Source organism: Heteronotia binoei, chromosome 9, assembly GCF_032191835.1.
Source record: "Heteronotia binoei isolate CCM8104 ecotype False Entrance Well chromosome 9, APGP_CSIRO_Hbin_v1, whole genome shotgun sequence".
Taxonomy (NCBI): Eukaryota; Metazoa; Chordata; class Lepidosauria; order Squamata; family Gekkonidae; genus Heteronotia; species Heteronotia binoei.
In genome coordinates this window covers 95,785,104-95,808,499 of record NC_083231.1, presented here as the reverse complement: position 1 = coordinate 95,808,499, position 23,396 = coordinate 95,785,104, and the positions used below count along the sequence as shown (strand labels likewise).

Genomic DNA, 23,396 nt, shown 5'->3' with positions numbered 1-23,396 from the left:
GTGCTGTGGTATCTTTTTTGAAGTGTGGTGACAAGAACAGTGCACAGTATTCCAAATGAGGCCGTACCAATGATTTATACAGGGGCATTATGATACTGGCTGATTTCTTTTCAATTACCTTCCTAATAATCACCAGAATACCATTTTTGTTACTGTCACCCACTGGGTCAGCATTTTCAGTGAGTTATCAACCATGACTCCAAGATCTCTCTCCTGGTCACTCTCCACCCCTTTGGACCCCATCAACATGCATTTATAGTTAGGAGTTTTTGCTCCAATGCATATTACTTTGCACTTGCCTGTGTTGAACCTCATTTGCTATGTTGATGCCCAGTTACCCAGCCTTAACTGATCCCTCTGTATTGCCTCATAATCACCCCTGGTTCTCACACCCTGAACAATTTAATGTCATGCACAAACTGCTCACTCTCAACTACAAATCATTAATTAACAAGTTAAAAAAGCACTGCACCAAGTACTGAGTCCTGTGGTAACATACTGTTTACCACCCTCCACTATGAAAACTACCCAATTATAGTCACTCTGTTTTCTGTTAATTAACCAGTTTTTAATAAACAAGAGGATTTGTTTCCTTACTCAATGACTACTGAGTTTACTTCAGAGCCTTTAATGAGAACTTTATCAAAAGCTTCCTGGAAGTCTAGGTAAACAACATCTATTGGGTCATCTTTGTCCAGGTTGTCCACATGTTTGTTCACCCTAGCAGGTCAGAGAGACCAGATCTTTCCTTACAGAATCTATGCTTGTTCTTCCTCAATAGCCTTTGCTCATCAATGTGCCTACTAATTCTATCTTTAACAATGGATCCCGTCAACATACCCAGTATTGATGTTAGACTGACCAGCCTGTAATTTCCTGGATCTCTAGAACCTTTTTTAAAATATGGGGTTACATTAGCTACCTTCCAGTCCTCTGCCTCCCTGGCTAGTTTTATGCCACTAATGGATTTGAATAATTTTTTATTGTTGGTTTTGATATTTTTTATAGTATGTTCCTCATAGTTCCCTTTTCCCTGTCTGATCACCAACTTGCATTTTATTTGCCACTGCCTGCAATCCCTTTTATTTACCTCACTCGGACTAGCTTTCCACTGCTTAAAGGAATCCTCTCTTACCTTTTACTGCTTCCATTACTTTGTTTGTCAACCATGCAGGCCTTTTAAAATACTTATTCGTACCTTTTCTAACCTCCAGTATACAGTTTATCTGAGCTTCTAGGATTATAGTTTTAAATAGTCTCCAAGCTTCCCGAAGGGATTTAACCCTACTTACCTTTCATTTCAGTTTCTTCTTCAGAAGCCCCCTCATTTAAGAGAAGTTACCCCCTTCTAAAGTTAAAAGTAGTTCTGTTGGTCTTTTTGAACAACTCCCTGTTTACATAAATGTTGACCTTAATAACATTTTGGTCACTGTTCCCAACCAGTGCTATCACAATTACATCTCTAAGCAAGTCTTCGGCATTACTCAGGACCAAGTTCAGGACTACCTCTCTCCTGGTAGGTTCTGTGACCATCTTTCCCAAGGCAGAGTCATTGAGAATATCTAGAAACCCAATCTCTTTCTCCTGACTTGAAGACATATTGACCCAATCAATGTGTGGGTGGTTAAAATCACCTATTAACAACACAGTTATTTTGTCTAATTTCTTTCCTTGCTATTTTAAAATCATCCTCTATTTTTAAAAAATCAGGAATCACTGTATCCTACTGATTTTCCTCATCTCACCAAATTTCTGAAATTCCCACACTGTCTTATGTTCTCTGACACAAAGCATTCCAGATCCCTCATTTACTTTGGTCACTTCTAGCATTTGCATACAAACATCTGCATTAAAAAGCTACCTGGATTTTCCCAGTAGCATCCCGCTGAATTGGATGTAGGTCGCATAATGGACTGCTGTTTGAATGCCCAGGGTGACAAGTGGAAGAGCTGTGTGATTGCACCAAGCTGTTTACACCACGGTAGGGTGTTCCCCCCCCCCCCAGCCCCTCTCAGAGGAGTGCTTGTGCACTTCTCTGCTTGAGTGCACACACAGGGGACTTTTTAAAAAGAACAGCCCTTTCTGCAGCGGGTCATGGCTGAGCTGCACTAGCAGTGTGAATGGGCAACCGCTGCTGGGATCCTGTCCTTTCAGCAGCTGCTTTCTGATAGCCCGGAAAGGGGCCAAACTCAAGCAGGTTTTTCCCCTACTAGATAATACTGGGTCAATTTCACAGTGTGAAACCAGTCCAACTCTCTCTGCTTCTCCAGGTCAGCCAACTTGGCCTCAAGAGTGCAAACTCTCCCTCCTGCCCTACAGGAGGTTCTTGCACCGAGTACACACCCATGATTTCTGTCCAGTCATAGGATTTAAACTCTCTCTCTCTTTCTTTTTTTTGCAAGAGAAAACATTCAGTTTGCAATTCAGCAATGGTAGGAGCTAAATCCATGCTTCTACGACTCAGCCTCCTGTCTTTGCTCTTAGAAGCTCAGGGTGGCCCTTTAGATGGAAACACTATTTGAACTCTGCTGGCCCGAAGTCTTATATTCTCTCCACTGCACTGTACTGGCTCTTAATCCAGAAATAGTAGTTCCCTCTTAACTGTGAATTAGGCTGCCTGCCATCAAATAAATCCCCAAAGAGCAGCTATTACAGGAACAACGATCTATGAAAGGAAGGAAGGAATTCTGCTGGATAGGCATGCATGCATTACAGGAAAGACACATGTTATACAGCGTGACTTCGGAACAAGGACACAAGTGGAACCTGTTCCAGCACTGCAGAAACTCTACATGATAATCACGTTCTAATCAGAACAAGAAATATTACACAATAGGCCAGTGTGCCCTGCTATGTGGTTTGCTTAATTGCTTGAGAGGGGTGAGGTCAAAGCACAAGCACGTAGGTAACACTCAGACATTGACAATGTGTCATTCTAGATACTGTTCAGCTTGAGGGATCTTCAACAGAACCTCTTCCCACCCCATTTCAAGTGGCTTCAATGCATGAAATTGTCACAGCCTGCTTGACTGCTTCATTAACTCGTCCCATTTTAAAATGGGCTTGCAAGTCAGTCTATACAAGAGAAACATTTTAAATTGTTTTCATAGGATTGTTTTAATCACCTGCTAACAATAAGAGGGAATTATCAGTAAGGGGGTGAAAAAGAGAATGAAAAAGATAGATAGGCTCCAAAATAATTCACCTTGGCTGAGGAAAGCTATACATGACTGGCAGTAACTCAGTCAGGCCACACCCAACATCCTCCTCTCGCTTAAGTAATGGAGTCTGGCAGACAGGAGGAGGCAGTCACATCAAGTCCTGCCTGGAGGAGAGAGCAACCAGGGGCGGTCCAACACCCCATGGCGCCCTAGGCTGACTCACTGCCTGGTTCCCCCCCACTCCACGGCCCCCCTCACCCCCCATGCTGCCTCCTCCTCCTCCCTCCCTCCCCCACAGCATGTTAATTTCAAAGCCAGAATGGGCTCTAGTCGCATTCCAGCTACCTAAAGCCCCCTCCCGCCTCTGTCTCCTCCCTCCCTTCCCCACTGCATGTTAATTCCAAAGGGAGGGAGGAGGAGGCGGTGTGGGGGGGACAAACTAGGCGGTTGCAGGGGGGGAGGCCCATTTTGCCGCCCATGCCCTGCTGGTGCCCTAGGCAACTGCCTAGTTTGCCTAGCAGGGGAGCCGGCCCTGGGAGCAACCCAGGAGGAAGCTGCAGCTGGTTGGATGAAAGGATAGAGGAGAGGAGCCAGTCATGGCAGGGCATAGGAAGGGTGGCCTATTTAAGCATCTGCAGCAGGCCAGGGAGGATGCAGTATCCCTACTCAGACCACGGGTGAGAGCAGTGGTGGACTGGCCAGGGTGTCAGCTTGCCCGATGGCAAGTGGGCCCCTGATAAAGTGGGCCCCCTTAAACATTAGACAATATGTTTAAAATGTTAATGTCCTTTTACTAGCTTGAAAATATACTGCCAGTAAAATGTACAATATATGTACACTGTAATTACACACATACACACATTTATTTCGCAAAAGTTTTAATTGTACCTTTTTTCCATTTATGTATTTTTTTGAAATTTTTATTTATTTCTTAATAATTAAATGATAGCCTTATAGTTGTGGGTGGGCCCCCTTTGCCTCCCTGGCTGGTTTCCTGCTTCTAATATATTTGAAGAAATTTTTATTGTTGGTCTTTGTGTTTTTTGCAATATGCTCCTCATAGTCCCTTTTTGCCTTCCTTGCCAGGTAAAAAGTTTGGGTGTTTTACTGGAGCCTTCATTATCAATGGAGGCCCAGATAGCAGCCACTGCCAAGTCAGCATTCTTCCATCTGAAGCGGGCAAGGCAGTTGGCCCCCTTCCTGGAGCGCCGGGACCTCGCAATAGTGATCCATGCAACGGTCACCTCAAGATTGGACTACTGTAATGCCCTCTACTTGGGGCTACCTCTGTGCCGGACTCGGAAGCTACAGCTGGTGCAGAACGCGTCGGCCAGGCTACTGTTAGGGCTCTCGAAATGGGAGCACATACGGCCGGGGCTGCGCGGACTGCACTGGCTACCAATTATCTACCGAGTCCAGTACAAAGTGTTGGTTATCACCTTTAAAGCCCTATATGGCCGAGGACCAGCCTACCTAAGGGACCGTCTCTCCCCATATGAACCCCAGAGGGCACTGAGGTCAGTGGGTAAAAACAAAATGACCATCCCTGGGCCGAGAGAGGTCAAACTCCAACATACTAGAGTACGGGCCTTTTCAGCGGCTGCACCGGCATTGTGGAACCAGCTTCCGGAGGAGGTGCGGGCCCTGCGGGACCTCGGCCAGTTCCGCAGGGCCTGCAAGACCGCCCTTTTTAGGCAAGCTTATAACGACACTGACTGCTGAGTTGCCTGGTGTAAGAACCGCCATCTATAAGACTACCTAAACTGGCAGAACCAGCGCCATAACAGCTCAATCGCTGCCAGATACACTCATATATATCTAGGCTAACGAAAATCATGTATTTTAACTTAACTGACTGGTTTTTATGCTTAATTTTAATTGTTAAATTTAAAGTTTTATCATTTATGTTAATGTCTAAGTTGTTGTTAGCCGCCCTGAGCCGCCTAGGCGGGGAGGGCGGGATAGAAATAAAAGTTATTATTATTATTATTATTATTCCTGATCACAGTCTTGCATTAGATTTGCCACAGCCTGTGTTCCCTTTTATTAATCTTGCTTGGACTAGCTTTCCACCGCTTAAAGGAGTCCTTCTTACCTTTTACAGCTTCCATTACTTTGTTAACCATGCAGGCCTTCTCTTATACCTGTTTGTGTCTTTCCTAACTTGTGGTATATATTTTATCTGAGCTTCTAGGATTGTAGTTTTAAATAGCCTCCAAGCTTCCCCAAGGGTTTTGACTGTATTTACCTTTCCTTTCAGTTTCCTCTTCACATGCCTCCTCATCTCAGAGAATTTACCCCTTTTAAAGTTAAATGTGCTGGTCTTTTGGGGCAACTCCCTATTTATGCAAATGGTGAAATCAATAATGTTATCAATTCTGCTTGTATGCAAACATTGGTGCAGGAAGACTGTTGGCCAGTGCTTCCTTCACTCTTCTTTCATAAGCCTCTTTCTCCACTGACTCCACAGCCCATAGGTTCTAAGCAGACTTACTGGGTTTCCAGGTGAGTGAGTGGGGTGGAAATGGCATCACACAATGCACAGTGCCACTTTCAGCCCCCAAAATTGGAAGTAATGTCTCCCCATATCTGAGCAGGGCCTTCTGCAGGTGCCACCCTGCAAATGGGCAAATTCAAGCCTGTAATCATGCATTCTCTGTAGTGGCCCCCACTTTATGGATAGCTTGCCTGATGAGGTTAGGATGTGGGGTTGTCAGCCTCCAGTTGGGGTCTGGATATCACCTGCTTTTACAACTGATCTCCAGGTGGCAGAAATCAGCTCCCCTGGAGAAAATGGCTGCTTTGAAGGGTGGTCTCTATGGCATTGTACCATGCTGAGGCCCCTCCCCTCCCCAAACCCACCTTCTTCCAGATCCACCCCCAAAGTCTCCAGGTATTTTCCAACACAGACCTGGCAACTGTGTTAGGAGGGCTACCTCTCATTTTCCTGACTTTTGCAAACTAGGGAAAATCGAATTATTCAAGGGGGTCTTTAGTATAGGAAAAAGGGCTATTCCATAACAATGTGCTTCAGAAGGAAGTATGGAGTAAAGGATTACAGGGAATGTAGATCATACCCCTGTGTTTAATTTGTACTGCTGTAAGTAGGTTCCTCCTTTGTAAACTTTGCATTCATTGAATGTGTCATGTTAAATACTTATGGTTTGATTCAGCTCTGGCTGCATCCAAATTTCTACAAATCAAATCCTATTGCACTGTCTATTGGATGTTCCACCCTGATTGATTGTACTGACTTATTTATGTGTAATCTGCCTTGAGTCTCAGTGAGAGCGGCAGACTCTGAATAACATAAATAAAAAATTCCCTGTTTTTCGGCTGCATGTAGCATGTATCACACAACACCATTTTCTTCCACTGTTCATTCAACCAATAGTGGGAGAATGGGAGGGATCAATAGGAACCCTCCTGCTGGAAGTGGATAATTGGCATCCCTAGTTCTAAGGAATATTTGGGATCTTCACCTCTATCATTCCACAGGGCCTGTAAATCAGAGCTGTTCTGCCTGGCCTTTGAATGAAGTGGCAAGCGTCCAGTCAAACTGGCCTCCCTTACTGTAGCTCTTCTTCCTATCTGGCCCAGTTTAAGATCTTTAATGGCCCAGCAGCTTCAGCTTGTGTTCATCATATTTTTAATCGATGGCTGCCTGTTTTAAGATATGTTTTAATTTACTGAACTACTGTGCTTAATCTATTGTATGCGGCCTGTTGTAATCCACCCTGAGCCCGCTGGTGGAGAGGACAGAATAAAAATCTAAACAAATCAACTATAAAACACTTCAATATATTAGAAAATATCTAAGGAGAACATAAGAACATAAGAGAAGCCATGTTGGATCAGGCCAACGGCCCATCAAGTCCAACCCTCTGTGTCACACAGTGGCAAAAAATGTTATATACACACATACACTGTGGCTAATAGCCACTGATGGACCTGTGCTCCATATTTTTATCTAAACCCCTCTTGAAGGTGGCTATACTTGTGGCCACCACCACCTCCTGTGGCAGTGAATTCCACATGTTAATCACCCTTTGGGTGAAGAAGTACTTCCTTTTATCCGTTTTAACCTGTCTGCTCAGCAATTTCATCGAATGCCCACGAGTTTTTGTATTGTGAGAAAGGGAGAAAAGTACTTCTTTCTCTACTTTCTCCATTCCATGCATTATCTTGTAAACCTCTATCATGTCACCCCGCAGTCGACGTTTCTCCAAGCTAAGGAGGATTCATTTCAATCAGTCGAAGCCAGAGTCCTTACATCTAATCATTACAATAGTTTCAAAGACTATGGCCTTCATTTATCTCAGCATTTGTTATGTTGTTAATCTGATTTTAGGACTAATTTCTGCACAGCCACTGATCTCTGTGTCTCCTGTCCCCCCACCCATGGTCTGCAGTCGGGGGTATAAATTTCTCTGCCAGCTGAGCATCACACTTCAGGCATCTGATGCATTAGGCACCAGCTCAATAAAGTTTATACCATAATAGATTTGTTATTATTTATGGTGCCACAAGACTCTTTTGTTATTTTCTGCATGTCCTCTCTTCTGTAAACAGTGGTTTGCAGAATGTATCCCAAACATAAGATTTAATTTTAAATGTATACCACCTGGGTTTTATTTGATACCAGCTTAATCTACAACCTGTCAGGTGGTTTAAAGATTACACAAAGGTGGCCTAAACATATCAAATGGATAAACAGATGCATGCAAACTGTGACACATTCATTAACTTCTCTCTCATAGACATGCACACACAAAGAAAGCAAAGCTATTGAAATCAAGAACAAAGAGAGATTTTGATCCAGCAGTGAAGTGTAAGAACATTATGTTGGTCATGTTCATTGTCTAGTTAGCATAAAAGAGAACACTCACATCCCCAGCAAACCTAGCACCTGGCAGACTCTAAAGTCAAAGTGATATTTGCTTTTAAGCTATTAGAAGAAAAGGAACATAATTAGAAAGCTTTTAGAATTAGGGTCCTGCCAATCAATCAGTTCCAACTTCTTTCCAGTAGGCTTAACTATCTCATGAAGATGTCTAAAGAGCAAATCAATACTAATTATTTGATTGCTATCAACGATCTTTATGCCCAAATTATCTCCCTGGGTTGTCTAAAGCAAAATTCATTGCATTTCATCCATATCCTACTCAGACACAGAGTGTATTGGCACACACCATAAAAGAGATTCACCCTTACATTCTTATATATGATCTGGCTCATAGTAATCACTATATCTGATAGCCCAAGGGATGGCTCCTGGATGGATATCTGCACAATGGGACGAGGTACTGCTATAATTTTGGTTTCTGCAAATACAAGTGAATCCACAAGTAGGTAGGTAGGTAGGTAGGTAGGAAGGAAGGAAGGAAGGAAGGAAGGAAGGAAGGAAGGAAGGAAGGAAGGAAGGAAGGAAGGAAGGAAGGAAGGGAGGGAGGGAGAAATAGGCCAAAGGGACAGTGCCTTTTGACGCACTTCACTGCAGCAATGGCCTGAAGCATACTAGGCCTCTGCATCAGGGACAAGAAAGAGGGCAGGAAGGGTTGCATCACTGCTTAGTTCTTGTGGCTCTTTCTTACACATCCAGGGAAATGATGATTGCCACTTTGGGGTCAGGCAGCAATGTTTCTCCAGGACAAATTGGCAAGGGATCCTGGAGGGGTTTTTTTTTGCCATCTTCTGGGCATGGAGTGGGGTCACTGGGGATGGATGCAGGGGGGGAGGTATCTGTGAAGTTCCTGCATTGTGCAGGGGGGTTGGGTTGGATGACCCTAGAGGTCCCCTCCAATTGTATGATTCTATACTGTATTATACCACTCTATGCACACCATGTGAAATTTCCCTGCATTCTTCTCTGTTCTTGCAGTTTTTCCCAACCTCTAGAAAGATCATTTCCAGGGTTTCTTGGAGGAATAGCTATGTGGGTTGGAATGAGGAAGGATAGGGCTGAAATCACTCTTTATTCCACAAGCACAACTCTGCTGAGGAAAGGGACTCAGTTCATCCATTTGTCCTTCCTCAATTCATTCCACCAACACTCAGGGTTGTTCCTCCATGACACCAGAAATAATATTTCCCAGGGTTGGAAGTGGCTACAAGAAAGAGAGGAAAGTGTGATAACCTCTGTCCATGGATGGCTGAAGGGTCAATGAAAACACCATCCAATACTGAATCAGACTAGGAGCATGTGAAGTGGGCTGTAGAGCTGCCCCTCCTCATTCTATTTGTATACCCTGTATTCAACAAGCCATTCTGCAATTTTGGCAGAATGGAACAGAGTAATTTTGCTTTCCTCCAAAACTTACCCAAGCAGAACCAGCTGGCTCCAATAATCCCAGCTTGCAACTATACAGTGAATGGAACTAGATGATGCCTTTCATTATGTGTAACCAATGTGGAATTTTACTATTAACTAAAGTACTAAGCTGCAGCAGTGGCTAAAGCTGAACACATAACTCATAATATCCTTCTCAAGTTTAAAAGTGTATCCAAAGGTGAAGCTGAATTTGAATCACCCCCATCTTTGGCTGCATAAAACAGACTCATTTAACCATACTGAGCAGAGCTGTAAGAAGTTTGGATCTATCATAGCTGATGATGGCTAGTCTCCTAAACTACATAAAGTACATAATCTTGAGTTTCATGTTAAAAGTCTTGGTCACTTTCTTGTAAGTACTAAGTTAAATAAAGGAAGGTTGAAAAACAGCTAGAGAGAGATTTCCTAACATCAATTAAAGCAGCGCCTTGAAAATTTAAGTCATCCAGTCCATAAAACATCTAAAATTTGGATGGTCAAACATTCGGTTGTTTTGCCTTTCCTTTCTGCTGCAATATTACAAAAGGAGCTCTCAACTCAGCACTTTTTTTAAACTATGCAGTATGAGTTAAACTCAGGTACATGTCATCTGCTCCAGCAAACTCACAAGCAAGGGATTGTGGGTCTGAAGGTGCTTCCAGATGGAAAGTTGCTTTGAGTGGCCAACATTTTGATTCAGGGTAGCAGAAGCATGAAAGCTACTCATGACATCTGCCAGTTCCCCACTGCTTGCTGCTAGGCCAAATGGCAGACCACAATAGCGCAATCCGCTATGGTGGCACAACCTAAAAGAGTAACTATAGCTCCAACCAGAACTAACCCGGTGGGCTTCCTTTAAATTATGCTGCTTTCAGCTGAAGTTACAGTGTTAAATCAGGCATGCAGTCTGGGCATGATCCCAGGTCGTTCTACACAACAGGTGGCCCTTCAGCCATACACAGCACATCAGCCATGTTCTTTGCCTAGTCAGATGCTTTATAACCCTCCTGCCCCCCCCCCCCCCCCGCATTCTATTTGTAAAGCACCTGGTAGATCACAAACATGCAGCAAGGAGCTGCATATAGTGCAGCCTTGGATAATGGAAACCTAAGTAAGCTTTGAATTAGCTATTCAGCAAATCCATGAAAAAATGTACTAAGGCTGGCTGTGTGCTTCTCATAAAGAGGCAGAATGTGTCTCCATATGTGGCCAAGTATCTGAATTTATAACAAAAAAAAAAGCTACCTTGTTCTCACCAAGAGCCAGTTCAGTGTAGTGGCTGACTCTAATCTGAAAAACTGGGTTTGATCCCCCACTCCTCTACATACAGCCAGCTGGGTGACCTTGGGTCAGTCACAGTTCTATCAGCTCTCTCAGCCCCACCTACCTCACAGGGTATCTGTTGTGGGCAGAGGAAGGGAAGGCGAAGGAAGCCACTCTGAGACTCCTTTGGGTAGTGAAGAGTGGGGATACAAAACCGACTCTTCTTCTTCTGATAAACTTATAAAATCCATGTTTCCTGAAACAGCCCCCAGACTCCGGCATTCGTCAAAATATTATTCGTCAGCAGGTTAGAGGCCTCTGTTCCTAATTCTTAGAAGGTATTTGCTTGTATATGCAAATTCTGGAGAATATGAGAAGGCGCCCAAAGACTATGTGGATCAAGACGGGCAGACAGGGAAAGAATCATTTGTCTTTGGGAGACTCAGACCTTGACACTGCTAGGAACTTAATCCCCTTTTAATGAGTTTGGTATGTGAGTAATAATATTTTGATGAATAAAATGCAGTAATTTTCTCATAGAAGCTGTCAAGATATTGGCCCAAATAAACCTTATGCCCATCAGGAAAGCTCATTTGGCATGCACTCTACAGCTGCAGAGAGACAACAGTTTTAAAAAGAGAGTTGAAGATGATGTGACAGTGGCACTGTGCCGCAGTACTAATGTGTTTGGGCCCAATGTCAACTCTGGTCAAATAGGTCTTACAGGTTTTTGAGGCCCTACAAAACTCTATGGAAATGACGTGAGTCGATGTGGCAATGGCATGAATGCACATACCATGGGAAATGGCACCTCTTCTAGCCATAAACCTGTGTTCTCTAAAAAAACCTTATACTCTCTGTTCCTTCCTAGTCATTCAGCCATTTCCTTCCTGTATTTTTAATGCCTGCCAAAACTAGTCCCACCACTCCCGTGACAAAGACAATACACTGTAATGTTCAATTACACTCGTTGCCAAACAGCATCCAGACGGGAAGTGGGATTTTGTTAGCAATACACCAAGCAGTGCAAACATATCCCAGGCAGTGTTTACTGATACATCCTTGGAACTGTTGCTATGTACAGCTCATAAGGGCAATCCATTCTACAGGTAACCTGCAAGTGGCAACAATCAGATACTGACAACATAGCCAAACACTTAATGATGAAGGCTTTTAAGCTTTCACTGCTGCAAAGATGCCATCAGTGAAGTGGTGGGGTTTATGAATCTGCCCTGGATCTGATTGATCTATAGATGAGTGTGGATTCGTGTCTGTCTTCACAAACCTGTTCCAATAAACATCACACACATACCAACAGTCAGTAGGGGAAGATTATTGGAATCATAATCATGCACAGTACATATGGAGTCAAGTATGTGCATATTTAAATATGTGTTGTAGAGCGAGGGGCACAAATATAGAACAGCAACAACCTTGGTTCATTTCCATTGCAAATTCTCAGCACAAAAACTGCAGACAAAGTCATCTAGCAAAGCAATATAGCAGCAGGCGCTTGATTAACAACCCAGGAGCTTCTTTCATCATTATCAACTATTTACAAAGAGGCATTTATACGTTTTGCATCTCTGGGGAGCTGGCACTTAGCATTAAAAATACATGAACCTCCAATGAAGTCCTTTTCCACCTTATGGCCTTTTAATAATGCAAAAATTTCAAAATTCAGGTTATGATATAGGTAAACAAAAGAAGAAAGAATCCTGGGAAAAGAATTAGCTCAGTGTATAAGAGAAATCATTGCACAGAAAGGCAGCCTTGAGAGTTTTTACTTCTGCATTTCATTTCTCCTTTTCACCCCTCTCCCCCAATTATGAACGTATGACTCATTCCTCACTAGGCTTGTTCCAGCGTCGGAGTTCTTTTCCCCTTATGCTTCTGTCCAATTTCGTACAAGCTGCCTCAGGGTTGCTACTCGCTCTGCCTCTTTCCTGCAGCAAGCAGAAACCAGTTTTCAGAGGATCTTGCTTGCTGCAGGAAAGAGGGGGAGAAAGTTGCAGCTCCGAGGCAGCTTGTGCAAAATTGGATGGAAGCATTGGGGGGGGGGGGGGAACTCTGACGCCAGAATAATCCTAGTGGGGAATTGGTCTATGTCTTGTTGTCAAATGTCCTCCCAATCAAAAGCAGAGTTCAAAAAATAATAACAATACACAAATGCTGGTGATCAAGAGGCAAATATATAGGAATTACAACATCAAACTATCAAAGCAATTCTGCTAAAGGAAGACCAATTTACCTTGAGGGCATCCTGGTTGTCATCTAGGCAATAGACTCGGATGTTGTACTCCAAGGAAGAGCAGATCAGTGGCCCAAAGATGGCCAGCTTGAGCCGCTTTGCAGCTGCTTTGGTGATTGACTGTCCTACTAAAGCATAGGTGCTGAGAGTTTCTGTCAGGATATGGCAGGCTTCTGGATTCAACTGGATGTAGCATGGGGTGGTGAAGTTTTCTTCTCCAACTGCCACCACATCCTGAAAGAAAAGAGTTGACAATCTTTTTAGCGAGCAATTGCCTGAACACTTATGCTGCAATGGCTAAGTTCCAAATAGTCTGTAGGGAGCAGAATCTAGGTCCTGACCTGGATGTCCCAGGCTAGCCCAATCTTCTCAGAAGCTAAGCAGGGTCAGCCCTGGTTAGTACTTGGATGGGAGACCACTAAGGAAGTCCAGGGTTTCTACGCAGAGGCAAGCAATGCCAAACTGTCTCTAATGTCTCTTGCCTTGACAACCCTATAGAGTCTCCATATATTGGCTATGACTTGATGACATTTTCCAGCACCACAGCTGAGTTTAGACAGCAACTTAATTTATATGCAAGGAGCCAATTTCAAATATACATTAATAAATAAAATGATCCATGTTCTTTAATATTGTGTTGAATCAAACAGTGCTTTGGCACTCTTGGGTCTTCTTCCACATACAGAGTACTAAACTTTTCCTTAACCATTTTACTTTGCAAAGTCAGGCATTGCTGAATGCAAAAGGCATGGTTTGGCAAAAAAAAAAACACCTCGGAACCAAAAAAGTGACACTCCTTTCTATGCATTCTACATTTCTGAATGTTTCGGAAACACAAAGCTTCAATGAATTTACAAGCCTTCAATTTTTTTTTTCTTAGCAGAAGTTGGCAGTGCTTGTGATGCAGAGGGAATAAGATAGCTAGACTGAGTGAATTCCTAGTTTAGGAAGAGATTCAAGAGCTGGGTTCAGGAAAAGGTGATACTGCACATTTACAAAGGTGACATACCATTCTTCCTGAAGGGCAGAAAGAAAAGTGTAATCTGCATTGCTGATTCTATACCCCCCGCTGGCCAAACCATGAAACATTTGTACTGGCACTCATAACAGTGACTTGCCTCTAGCAGCACAAACATCTGTTCAATGGATAGAGATAGGAGGTCTGTTCCAGAAAGAGAATGAACCTGCACAAGATTTGATTACTGTGCTAGCAGGAGAAACTTATTGACTTTTGCAAACTGCATTCATAATCTCGAAAACATGGTCAATACCAGCACTGTCATATAGCCATTTGACACTATGTTATATTGAATTAGATCATTGGTCCAACTGACCTACTACTGCCTACTCTGACTGGCAATCACTCGCCAAGGTCTTGGCAGAAATATTTCCCAAATGAAGAGATGATGGCAAAAATGGGGGAAAGCAAAATGAAATAAAACATGGACAACCAAAATAAAACATGGGCAACCTTAAAGGTATGCAATAAAAGCCAAGAGTTCTCAAGAGTACAGTAGCAATTTTTGAAAGAAAGAACAAAACAACAAAAAAACAGTAACAGAAAGCTGGATTGGATGCTACCATTTTGTTCCATTGACACTTGTATGTTGCTCTGGTTCAAGGAATCTTCTGCTGATGCAAAATACAATTAGTGCCAAAAGAACATGAAGGTGCCAATGGAACAAAATGGCAGGTACAACCCAAGACTATTATGTATAAGGCAAACCTACTTATGATACACATGGGACACCTCAGAAAGAATCACTAAACAGAAAAGAAGTGATACAGCTCGCTCAGTTCCAAGGTTTTCTGTATCATAAAACTCGAAATAACAAACCTGCTGCACTTGTTTCATCACAGACTGGCCTTCGACCGTGAATCTATTCCAGAGCATAACAGGCAACTGTTGATGCATTCAGGGAGAATTTAAATACTTATGCTATTGCCTCTATGTATCTATAGCAGCAATGCCAAATTCTTGCATCTTTGTTCACTTCCAGAAAGTTCATGAACTGTGTTCCAAAGGCAGGGGTGAAATTCTAGCAGTAGCTCCTTTGCATATTAGGCCACACACCCCTGATGTAGCCAATCCTCCTGGAACTTACAAGGCTCTTTTTTGTAAGCTCTTGGAGGATTGGCTACATTAGGGGTGTGTGGCTTAATATGCAAATGAGCTCCTGCTAGAATTCCACCCCTGTCCAAAGGTCTAAATTACCTACTTTGGAAAATTTCATCTGTGATGCACATCAAGCACTGACCCCTTGAAATTTTATATACATTATTTTGGCTTAACAACTAATCTACTGACAAGCAGGGAATTTTTGATAGTACAGCATTCCTAATATTTCCATTTGTTATAACATATACACTTGTCCAATACAAGTGCCCCTAGAAATGCTGTACATGATGAAGGCTGAAGAGATCTCACCTCCCATTGTCCTTGGGTCGTTTGGTTCTTCAGCTGGATCTTCCAGTCTTCCATGTTTGGTTCTGCACAATGGTGCATAGTTAGGATGACAGGCCGTGTCAGTAAAGTTCCTGGAGGCCCACAGCTTACCACAGGGGTCAAAAGGGTTTGACTGTCTTCCACTGGAGGCCTGGCAGGATTATAAAGAGGAACCATCAAGGTTGTTGGATTGTTTTAAATGATACCGTAGAAAATTAACAGATTTTTTTTATTTTTAAAGAAAAAAATAGTTACTCATCCATGAAGTGGGGATTTCACATTCTATAATAATCAAATCAGTTAGGAGACAAAGGGAAAGTATCACCGGAGAGCACTAGTGCCCAACTTTTGCAGCCCATGTTCCAAAGGACAAAACATGCCATTGTACAGCTATAGAACCCATACTGGTCCCATCTCAGCTTCAGATATTGTGGTTTCAGCAGTGCAGAAGAGGCAGGTTGTACAGGGTTGCCAAGCTCTAGGTTGGAAAATACCTGGAGTTTTTGGGGTGGAGCCTGAGGGCAGGTTTTTGGGAAGGGAAAGACTTCAGTGGGGTATAATACCATAGAATCCACCTTCCAAACTGGACATTTTATCTAGATGAGAACTGACCACTATCACCCAGAGATCAGTTGTGATCCCAGATCTCCATCCACCACCAGGAAGCTGGCAACCCCACAGGACCCCCATGGGTAGTCCTGGGACAGTTAATCCTGACCAGAGGGCGGTAGGTGTCAAAACATCACATTTCTTGGAGGTATCCAGATTTTCTAATTTAGAGAAAAATTCCCATTAACAAAAATAGAGGGTTCCTTTTTGTCTGCTACTTAGTGCAAATTCACCCAATTAGACTAGTAATGATGACCAGAACTCCTTCCACTTAAAATATAAGAAGGATGCAGTTTATTTACAAAACAGAATAAAAAAATAGAGGTGTTCAGACAAGCAAACACAAAAACAAAACAACCTTACTAGCCTATCCTAGCCAATACTTGCTACAGTTAGCAGCTTCTCAAGGTTGCTTGCGGTTTCTCTCTCAGCAATACAGTTCAAGTCAGGACAGTGGAAGCACTGAGGCAATTGTACAAACTTCTCTGAAGAGTTCCAACCTGCAGCTTTCTCCTCACAAGGTTTTCTGCAGAGCGTCAAGCTTCTTACAGTTCTCTGGTTACCAGGTGGTTGCTTCTGTTGATTTCAGCCAACTGCAATGCCCCAGACACAATAGTGTCTTCTGCAGGGCCAGCACATGGGAGTAGGCAGGGTAGGCAGCTGGGTGCCCCCTCACTCTCCCTTCCCATGCGGCATGATCTCACCAGCCAGCAGGCAAGCTGAAAGCCCCGGGCGCCTTCCTTCCATTTGAAACAATGAAGGATAGGGGCTCCTTCTTTGGGGTCTCATAAAAATGGACCCCCTGGTCCAACTGTTTTGAAACTTGTTGCTTTGAGTAGTGGCACGAATGCTATGTTGAACATTTGGTGCCTCTACCTCAAAAAACAGTCCTCCCAGAGCCCCAGATACCCATGGATCAATTCTCCATATACCCTATTTTTATTTTAATATTATCCTTTGTTATCTCAATTTTCTGTTTGTATATCTTTTAAGTTGAAGACTGCAGGGCTGCCAGTTCATTGGAACTGATTCTATTTGAAAGAGAATGAGCAGAGAATGGCCCTTCTCTGTGAAGGATGAGCAAGACTGAGATGTAGGACTTAACTGACCACAAAATTTTGCAAGCCAGAACTAATTGGTGAATTGAACTTTGACTGCCTATTTTTCCTGTTTACTGCTACATGCATATTTTATCTTCATTGGTTTTGCTGCATTGTTCTGTACGATGGAAGTGATGCATTGTATACTATATTTCAACTGCTGTTACCTGCCCTGAGGCCACTTGCAGGGAGGGTAGGATAATAATTATGAAGAAATTTCAAAAATTCTCTGTGTATGCAAATATTACTATGGTTGATTTTATAAAATAATTTTAGAATTTCAAGCTTCTAAGTGTCTTTACAACATCTTTGTTTACCCTCTGGCGACTCCCTGGATGATCTGGTAGAGTCCTGGAACGATGGGCTCTCCAGGGCCATCGAGGAGGTCGCACCCAAGCGCCCTCTGCGTTCCCGCCCGAAGCCGTCGCCCTGGTTCAACCAGGGGCTGCGGCAACAAAAGCGGGGACTCAGACGGCTAGAGAGGCAATGGCGGCGTACTCGAGACGAAGTGACCCGAACATCTTATAGAGAGAATTTGAAGGCCTATGAGATGGCAATCAAAGCCGCAAAGAAAGCGTTCTTTGCGGCTAAGATTGCGTCCGCAACTTCGCGCCCGGCCCAATTGTTCGACATAATTAGAGGACTTACAACACTGCCGCAAGGCAGACCAAATTCTATTGAATTGGAAATAGGCTGTGAGGCTTTTGCGAAATTTTTTGTGGATAAAATCGCGTCACTCCGCCCCGACTCCTCTGCCAATTTTGAGACAGTTAGTGAACCCGAGGCTCCGAGCCTGTCTTCGGATTATATGCTGGATGACTTCGACCCCCTCAGCCTGGAGGAAGTTGACAGGATACTCTTAGCGGCTCGCCCAACTACCTGTAAATTGGACCCATGCCCTTCCTGGCTTATTAAATCTTGCCAGGGTGACCTTAGATATCCTATACGGGATATCATAAATAGATCCCTGAGGGAAGGGCACTTTCCAACGCCACTCAAAGAGGCCGTGGTCCGTCCCCTCTTAAAGAAACCATCTTTAGATCCGGCCCAATTGGCAAACTACCGGCCGGTCTCAAATTTGCCCTTTTTGGGCAAACTTATCGAGAGGGCAGTGGCGAAGCAGCTGCAGACTTTCCTGGAGGATGCTTCCATCCTTGACCCATTTCAGTCCGGCTTTCGCCCGGGACATGGGACGGAGACGGTGCTGGTCGCCCTAATGGATGACCTTCAACGGCATCTGGATCGGGGCGGCTCGGCGGTGCTGATGTTGTTGGACCTGTCGGCGGCGTTCGACACGGTCGACCATCGGCTACTGAAGGGTCGCCTCGCCGACGCAGGGATTCAGGGGTTGGCTTTACAGTGGCTTTCCTCTTTCCTTGAAGGTCGGGGACAAAGGGTCGCAGTTGGGGGGGAGCTGTCCCGGAGGTGCACACTTGACTGTGGTGTGCCTCAAGGGGCGGTTCTCTCCCCGATGTTATTTAACATCTATATGCGACCTCTTGCCCAGATTGCCCGAAGGTACGGGCTAGGGTGTCATCAGTATGCTGATGACACCCAGCTCTATCTATTGATGGATGGCCAGCCGACCTGCGTCCCGGAAAATCTAGACCGGGCACTATATGCCGTGGCTGAATGGCTCAGACTGAGCGGGCTGAAGCTTAATCCTGCGAAGACAGAGGTCCTTTGCTTGGGTCGCCGTGGTCCGGAAGGGGGAATCCCCCTACCAGCCTTTGACGGTACGCCGCTGATAGCGGCGGACAGGGTCAGGAGCTTGGGGGTGCTGTTGGAGCCTTCCCTAAAGATGGAGGCTCAGATAGCAGCCGCTGCCAAGTCCGCGTTTTTTCATCTTAGGCGGGCAAGGCAGCTGGCCCCCTTTTTGGAGCGCGACGACCTAGCAACAGTGATCCACGCTACGGTCACCTCGAGGTTAGACTACTGTAATGCCCTCTACATGGGGCTGCCCCTGTCCCGAACTCGGAAATTGCAGCTGGTGCAGAATGCCGCGGCCCGGCTGTTATTAGGTCTCCCAAAGCGGGAACACATTCAGCCGGGTCTTCGGACCCTGCACTGGCTTCCAGTAATATACCGAGTCCGGTACAAGGTGCTGGTTATCACCTTTAAAGCCCTATATGGCTTGGGACCTGTCTACCTGAAGGACCGTCTTTCCCCGCACGTTCCCCAGAGAGTACTGAGGTCGGGAACACAAAATCTCCTTACTATCCCTGGGCTGAAGGAAGCCCGGTTGAAGTCCACCAGAGAAAGGGCTTTCTCTGTTATGGCCCCTACATGGTGGAATCAGCTGCCGGAAGAGGTGAGGGCCCTGCGGGACCTTGTTCAGTTCCGCAGGGCCTGTAAGACGACCCTCTTCCGGCTAGCCTATACTTAGCTTGAGAATTTTACTGTAACTTGCTGGATTCCTTTTATATATAGCTGAAATATTTATGTGTATTAATAACTAGGGTTTTATCTGTTTTATCTGTTTTAAATATGGATCCCTTTATATGTGTAATTTTGATGGATCTACTATTGGAAGCCGCCCTGAGCCACTTGTGGGAAGGGCGGGATATAAATCTTAAATAAATAAATAAATAAATAAATAAATAAATAAATATGTCACTGCATCTTTTAGTCTACTTCTTGAAGCTAAATTTCCAGGGGGGAGCTGTTTTTTTTTTTTTCTGAAAAGAGGGCATTAGGCCAAGTAAGTTTGGGAACCTCTGGTTTAGAACATCCACAACCACATGGGGCATATGGACACATGGGGCTGTGTGTTGAAGGTGGGGGGAAATGCAGCAAAGAAGCACCAGCACTACCACTGTATTGGTCAACTACTAGTCTTTGCGTGTGTGTATTGCTAACCTTTAGTACGGTAAAAACAGTACATGAATAGCAGAGCTGTACTTGATTCTTATACATGAATAGAATTGCATGTGAATGGAGGAGAGAGAGAGAGGGAGAATGGATCAGGGTACTTTATGGCACACATTACTTTCCTATTCATAAATTCTTGTGTCTCCCTGCATATAACTATATGCAGTTCATGGACATCAACCTTCAGGGCATGAATCAGTCACTTCCTGCCAAAGAACTTGGAAAGTGCTTTCCTGATGAGCAGATAGTCTGCATTATGGGGATGGGTATTTGTCTGTATATTTTGCTCCATTCTGGAAAAAAAATGGATGTTGGTCATTATTATTACCATATTGTAGACATTAAACCAGATGAGGCATCAATAAATTACAGTTCTGTTGAAATATGGCTCTTTTTTATAGAATGGTGGATCTGAGGACAGTTTAATGCTAAATAGGAAGAAAACAACCTTTGCTATGCTGCTAAATATGAGTACAGCTTGCCTATTGCTTGCAGGCTCCTGTGTGAATATTACAAATGCAGTATAAACAAAAGGGACATTCAAAAGCTAATTTACACTTGTATAGATTTATATTGCAAGAGACACATACCAAAACAAGTTTCAAAGGTTCTCTTTTATGCCTTTGAAACACTCTTTTCTGTGCTGGATGTACATGGGTGTTTTCATGTGGCCACATCCCTTGGCTCTCTTTTTTATTAGTATAGCAAAGTTCTTCCTTCACTGAACACACCCGTTCAATATCTGGAAAACTTCTAATGATGCATATTTTAGGTCTGTGTGTGTGTGTATGTGCGTGTGTGTGGGTGAGAGAGAAACCCTACTGTAACCAAAGATGATACTTGCATGGTGTAATGGTTAAAGTGTCAGATTAGGATCTGAGTAGATCGAGGTGTGAATCCCCACTTTGTTATGAAACCTTACTGGGTGACCTTGAGTCAGTCACACACTCTTGGGCTAGCCTACTTCACAAGGTTGTTGTGAGGATGAACTGGAGGAGAGGAGAACAGTGTAAGTTGCTTTGGGTCCCCATAAGGGAGAAAGATGGAATATAAACAAAGAAACAAATAAATAAAGGATGCTGGCCCAGGGGTATGGGCTAAACTGTCTACCCCACTTTCCAAACTCCTGCATTGATACTTTCATTCGCTTTATTCATTGAAATAAGCAATGCCTCAGCAAAGATAAACTGGTTCCAAATGGGCTTAGTTGTCATGCCTCCCTGAAGGAACCTGAGAATTGTCATTTGTGTAAAATATCTGGTTTGTGATTCTCCTGGTCACTGCACTAGAATCTGCAGGGTGCCCTAGATGGAAGCCGCACTAGCTAATCATTTTAAACATGCAGTAGATACAATGCTGTGTGTGTGTCATACAGATTCCATTAAAGCAATTATGTCCTCTGTCATTGTGCCTATCCATTTGGGTAGCAGCAATGAAATCTTGCTTTCTGACTGACAGTTTGAATAGCTGTGTTCAAAAAGAAAGAAAGAATAAGCACACATATCAAGTGAAAGAAGAGAGATGAATAACTCACAGGAGCAGATGGTGACCCTTCCAGTCATGTTAAGTGATGGTTTTGCAAATGTAGTCTTCCTGCTGCTGTTTTCCTTTATATAAATGTTTGTGTGTGTTCTAAATTAGGATCGAGATGCTTTGGGCACCATCTATTAATCTTAGGGCTACCTAGAATTATTCTGTAGTTGTTTACGTATCTTTTCCCCCTTCTCTCTTGTTTTTTTGAAAATACGTTTGAAGGAGGGGGGGAAATCCAGACTGGTAAATCACGCACGATTTTGTCTATGAAAGAAGAATAGGAATAATAATCCTATTTCTATTAATCTAATAAACCTAAAAATCTGGAATTTTTATTTGTTTTTGACTAGCTTCAGCCTAGTCTGCCAAACTGTATCTAATGTCAAATTAATTCTCCCAAATATATTGGTTCAAAAGTGGCTGCTTAAAAAAAAAATCCCAAACTTTTTTTCTTCTGAGGGGGGAGGGCCTATTCGTCAATACAATTTTAGTGGTCCACCACAAATATGCTTTTACAATAATATCCACCATCCAAATTCGACAGACTATGGCTACCATTTCAATCACAGAAAGTGGCTCTCTCACAGTGTTTGGAATCCTATACGTGCTGAAAGCACAGAGCAACATCACTTTCAAGCTTTATTCGTCCTCTGAAATCAAGAGGATGACACCTAAGTGTTTTACACAGGTAGAATCACAGAATCATAGAGTTGGAAGGGACCTTTAGGGTCATCTAGTTCAACCCTCTGCACAATGTAGGAAACTCTAATGAAATAGTTCAGAAAGATCCTTTGGTAACGAACAGGGATCATGGACTATACTACTGTGTACAGGACATACTGTCTTTGCTGCCAGTATGCTCTCACTATGTAAATTCTGTAACATTTAACATATTTTTAAATGCTTATGCTTTGTTTCAGCTCTGTTTCAGATTTCTAATTGTTTTCAGATTTCTGCTATCTAAATGCTACTGCATTGTTTATTGGATGTCCCATCTTGTTGATCATACTGATTTACACAGTGTAATCTGTCTTGAGTCCCAGGGAGAAAGGAGAACTATAAATAGTGTAAATAAATAAACTGTGGTTGGATCCTGTTACAGTCAATTTTAGAAATGTTATCCACTTGGAGAGCTTTCCATTGAAAGTTAAAGGAAGAAATCAATTTCTCTTTAAAATAACTATCATTTTAATAGGAACATGTCATATAATTTCTAAGATATATTTCTTTTAGCTGTCTGCATTTAAGGATATGCAATTATAAAGCTGCCTTATACAGAGTCATTATGTAACTATGAAGATATTACAAGAAAACCTGACGTGTTTATTAATTGGAATATTGAATCACATCATTTTAACATGTTCTTAATTATTTTTAATCTATAGACTGTCATCGACACACATTGCAGTCAAGAAAAGATTTATATATGTATGCTTGTTATTAGTTAAGCATTATGACAAAAAACATGTCTTATGTATAGTTGTAATTGTTTGTAAGTAAGTTTTAAAGGAGAAAGAGCCCATAGTTCTCTGAAAAATGACCCCAATTACCCAGGCGTAAGAGGGTGCCTCTCAGCCTTGATAACAGTGCCATCATTGTCACTAACACATCTTCTTAGAAAACTGGAAAACAGCAGTGTGTGACTCTTTGGGAACAACGCTGGCATTTAATATGGACCATTAGACTCCCATGTTGATGGTTAAAGGTAACACTTCCACTGACACCCCTGTGCTTTCAAACGCTATAATGGGGATGAAATCAACAAAAAATCCTCACAGTGCTTTGACACTCATAACCTTCAACTGGTCGAAAGAACAGCTTGACTGGGCTGAAAAGCGAAGGCTGTCAAGAG

The 23,396-nt window shown here is 43.2% G+C and overlaps 1 protein-coding gene across 2 annotated transcripts in view; it reads right to left on the bottom strand.

Moving 5' to 3' along the window:
- The window catches only part of UNC5C (unc-5 netrin receptor C), a 493,308-nt gene that overhangs the window by 17,534 nt on the left and 452,378 nt on the right, over positions 1-23,396 (bottom strand). For both annotated transcript variants that reach the window (XM_060247042.1, XM_060247043.1), the window contains 2 exons: positions 15,414-15,582; positions 12,986-13,219 (listed from right to left, as the gene is read on the bottom strand). In XM_060247042.1, the coding sequence (XP_060103025.1) occupies positions 12,986-13,219; positions 15,414-15,582 (403 nt within the window). The remainder of the gene's footprint in view (positions 1-12,985; positions 13,220-15,413; positions 15,583-23,396) is intronic.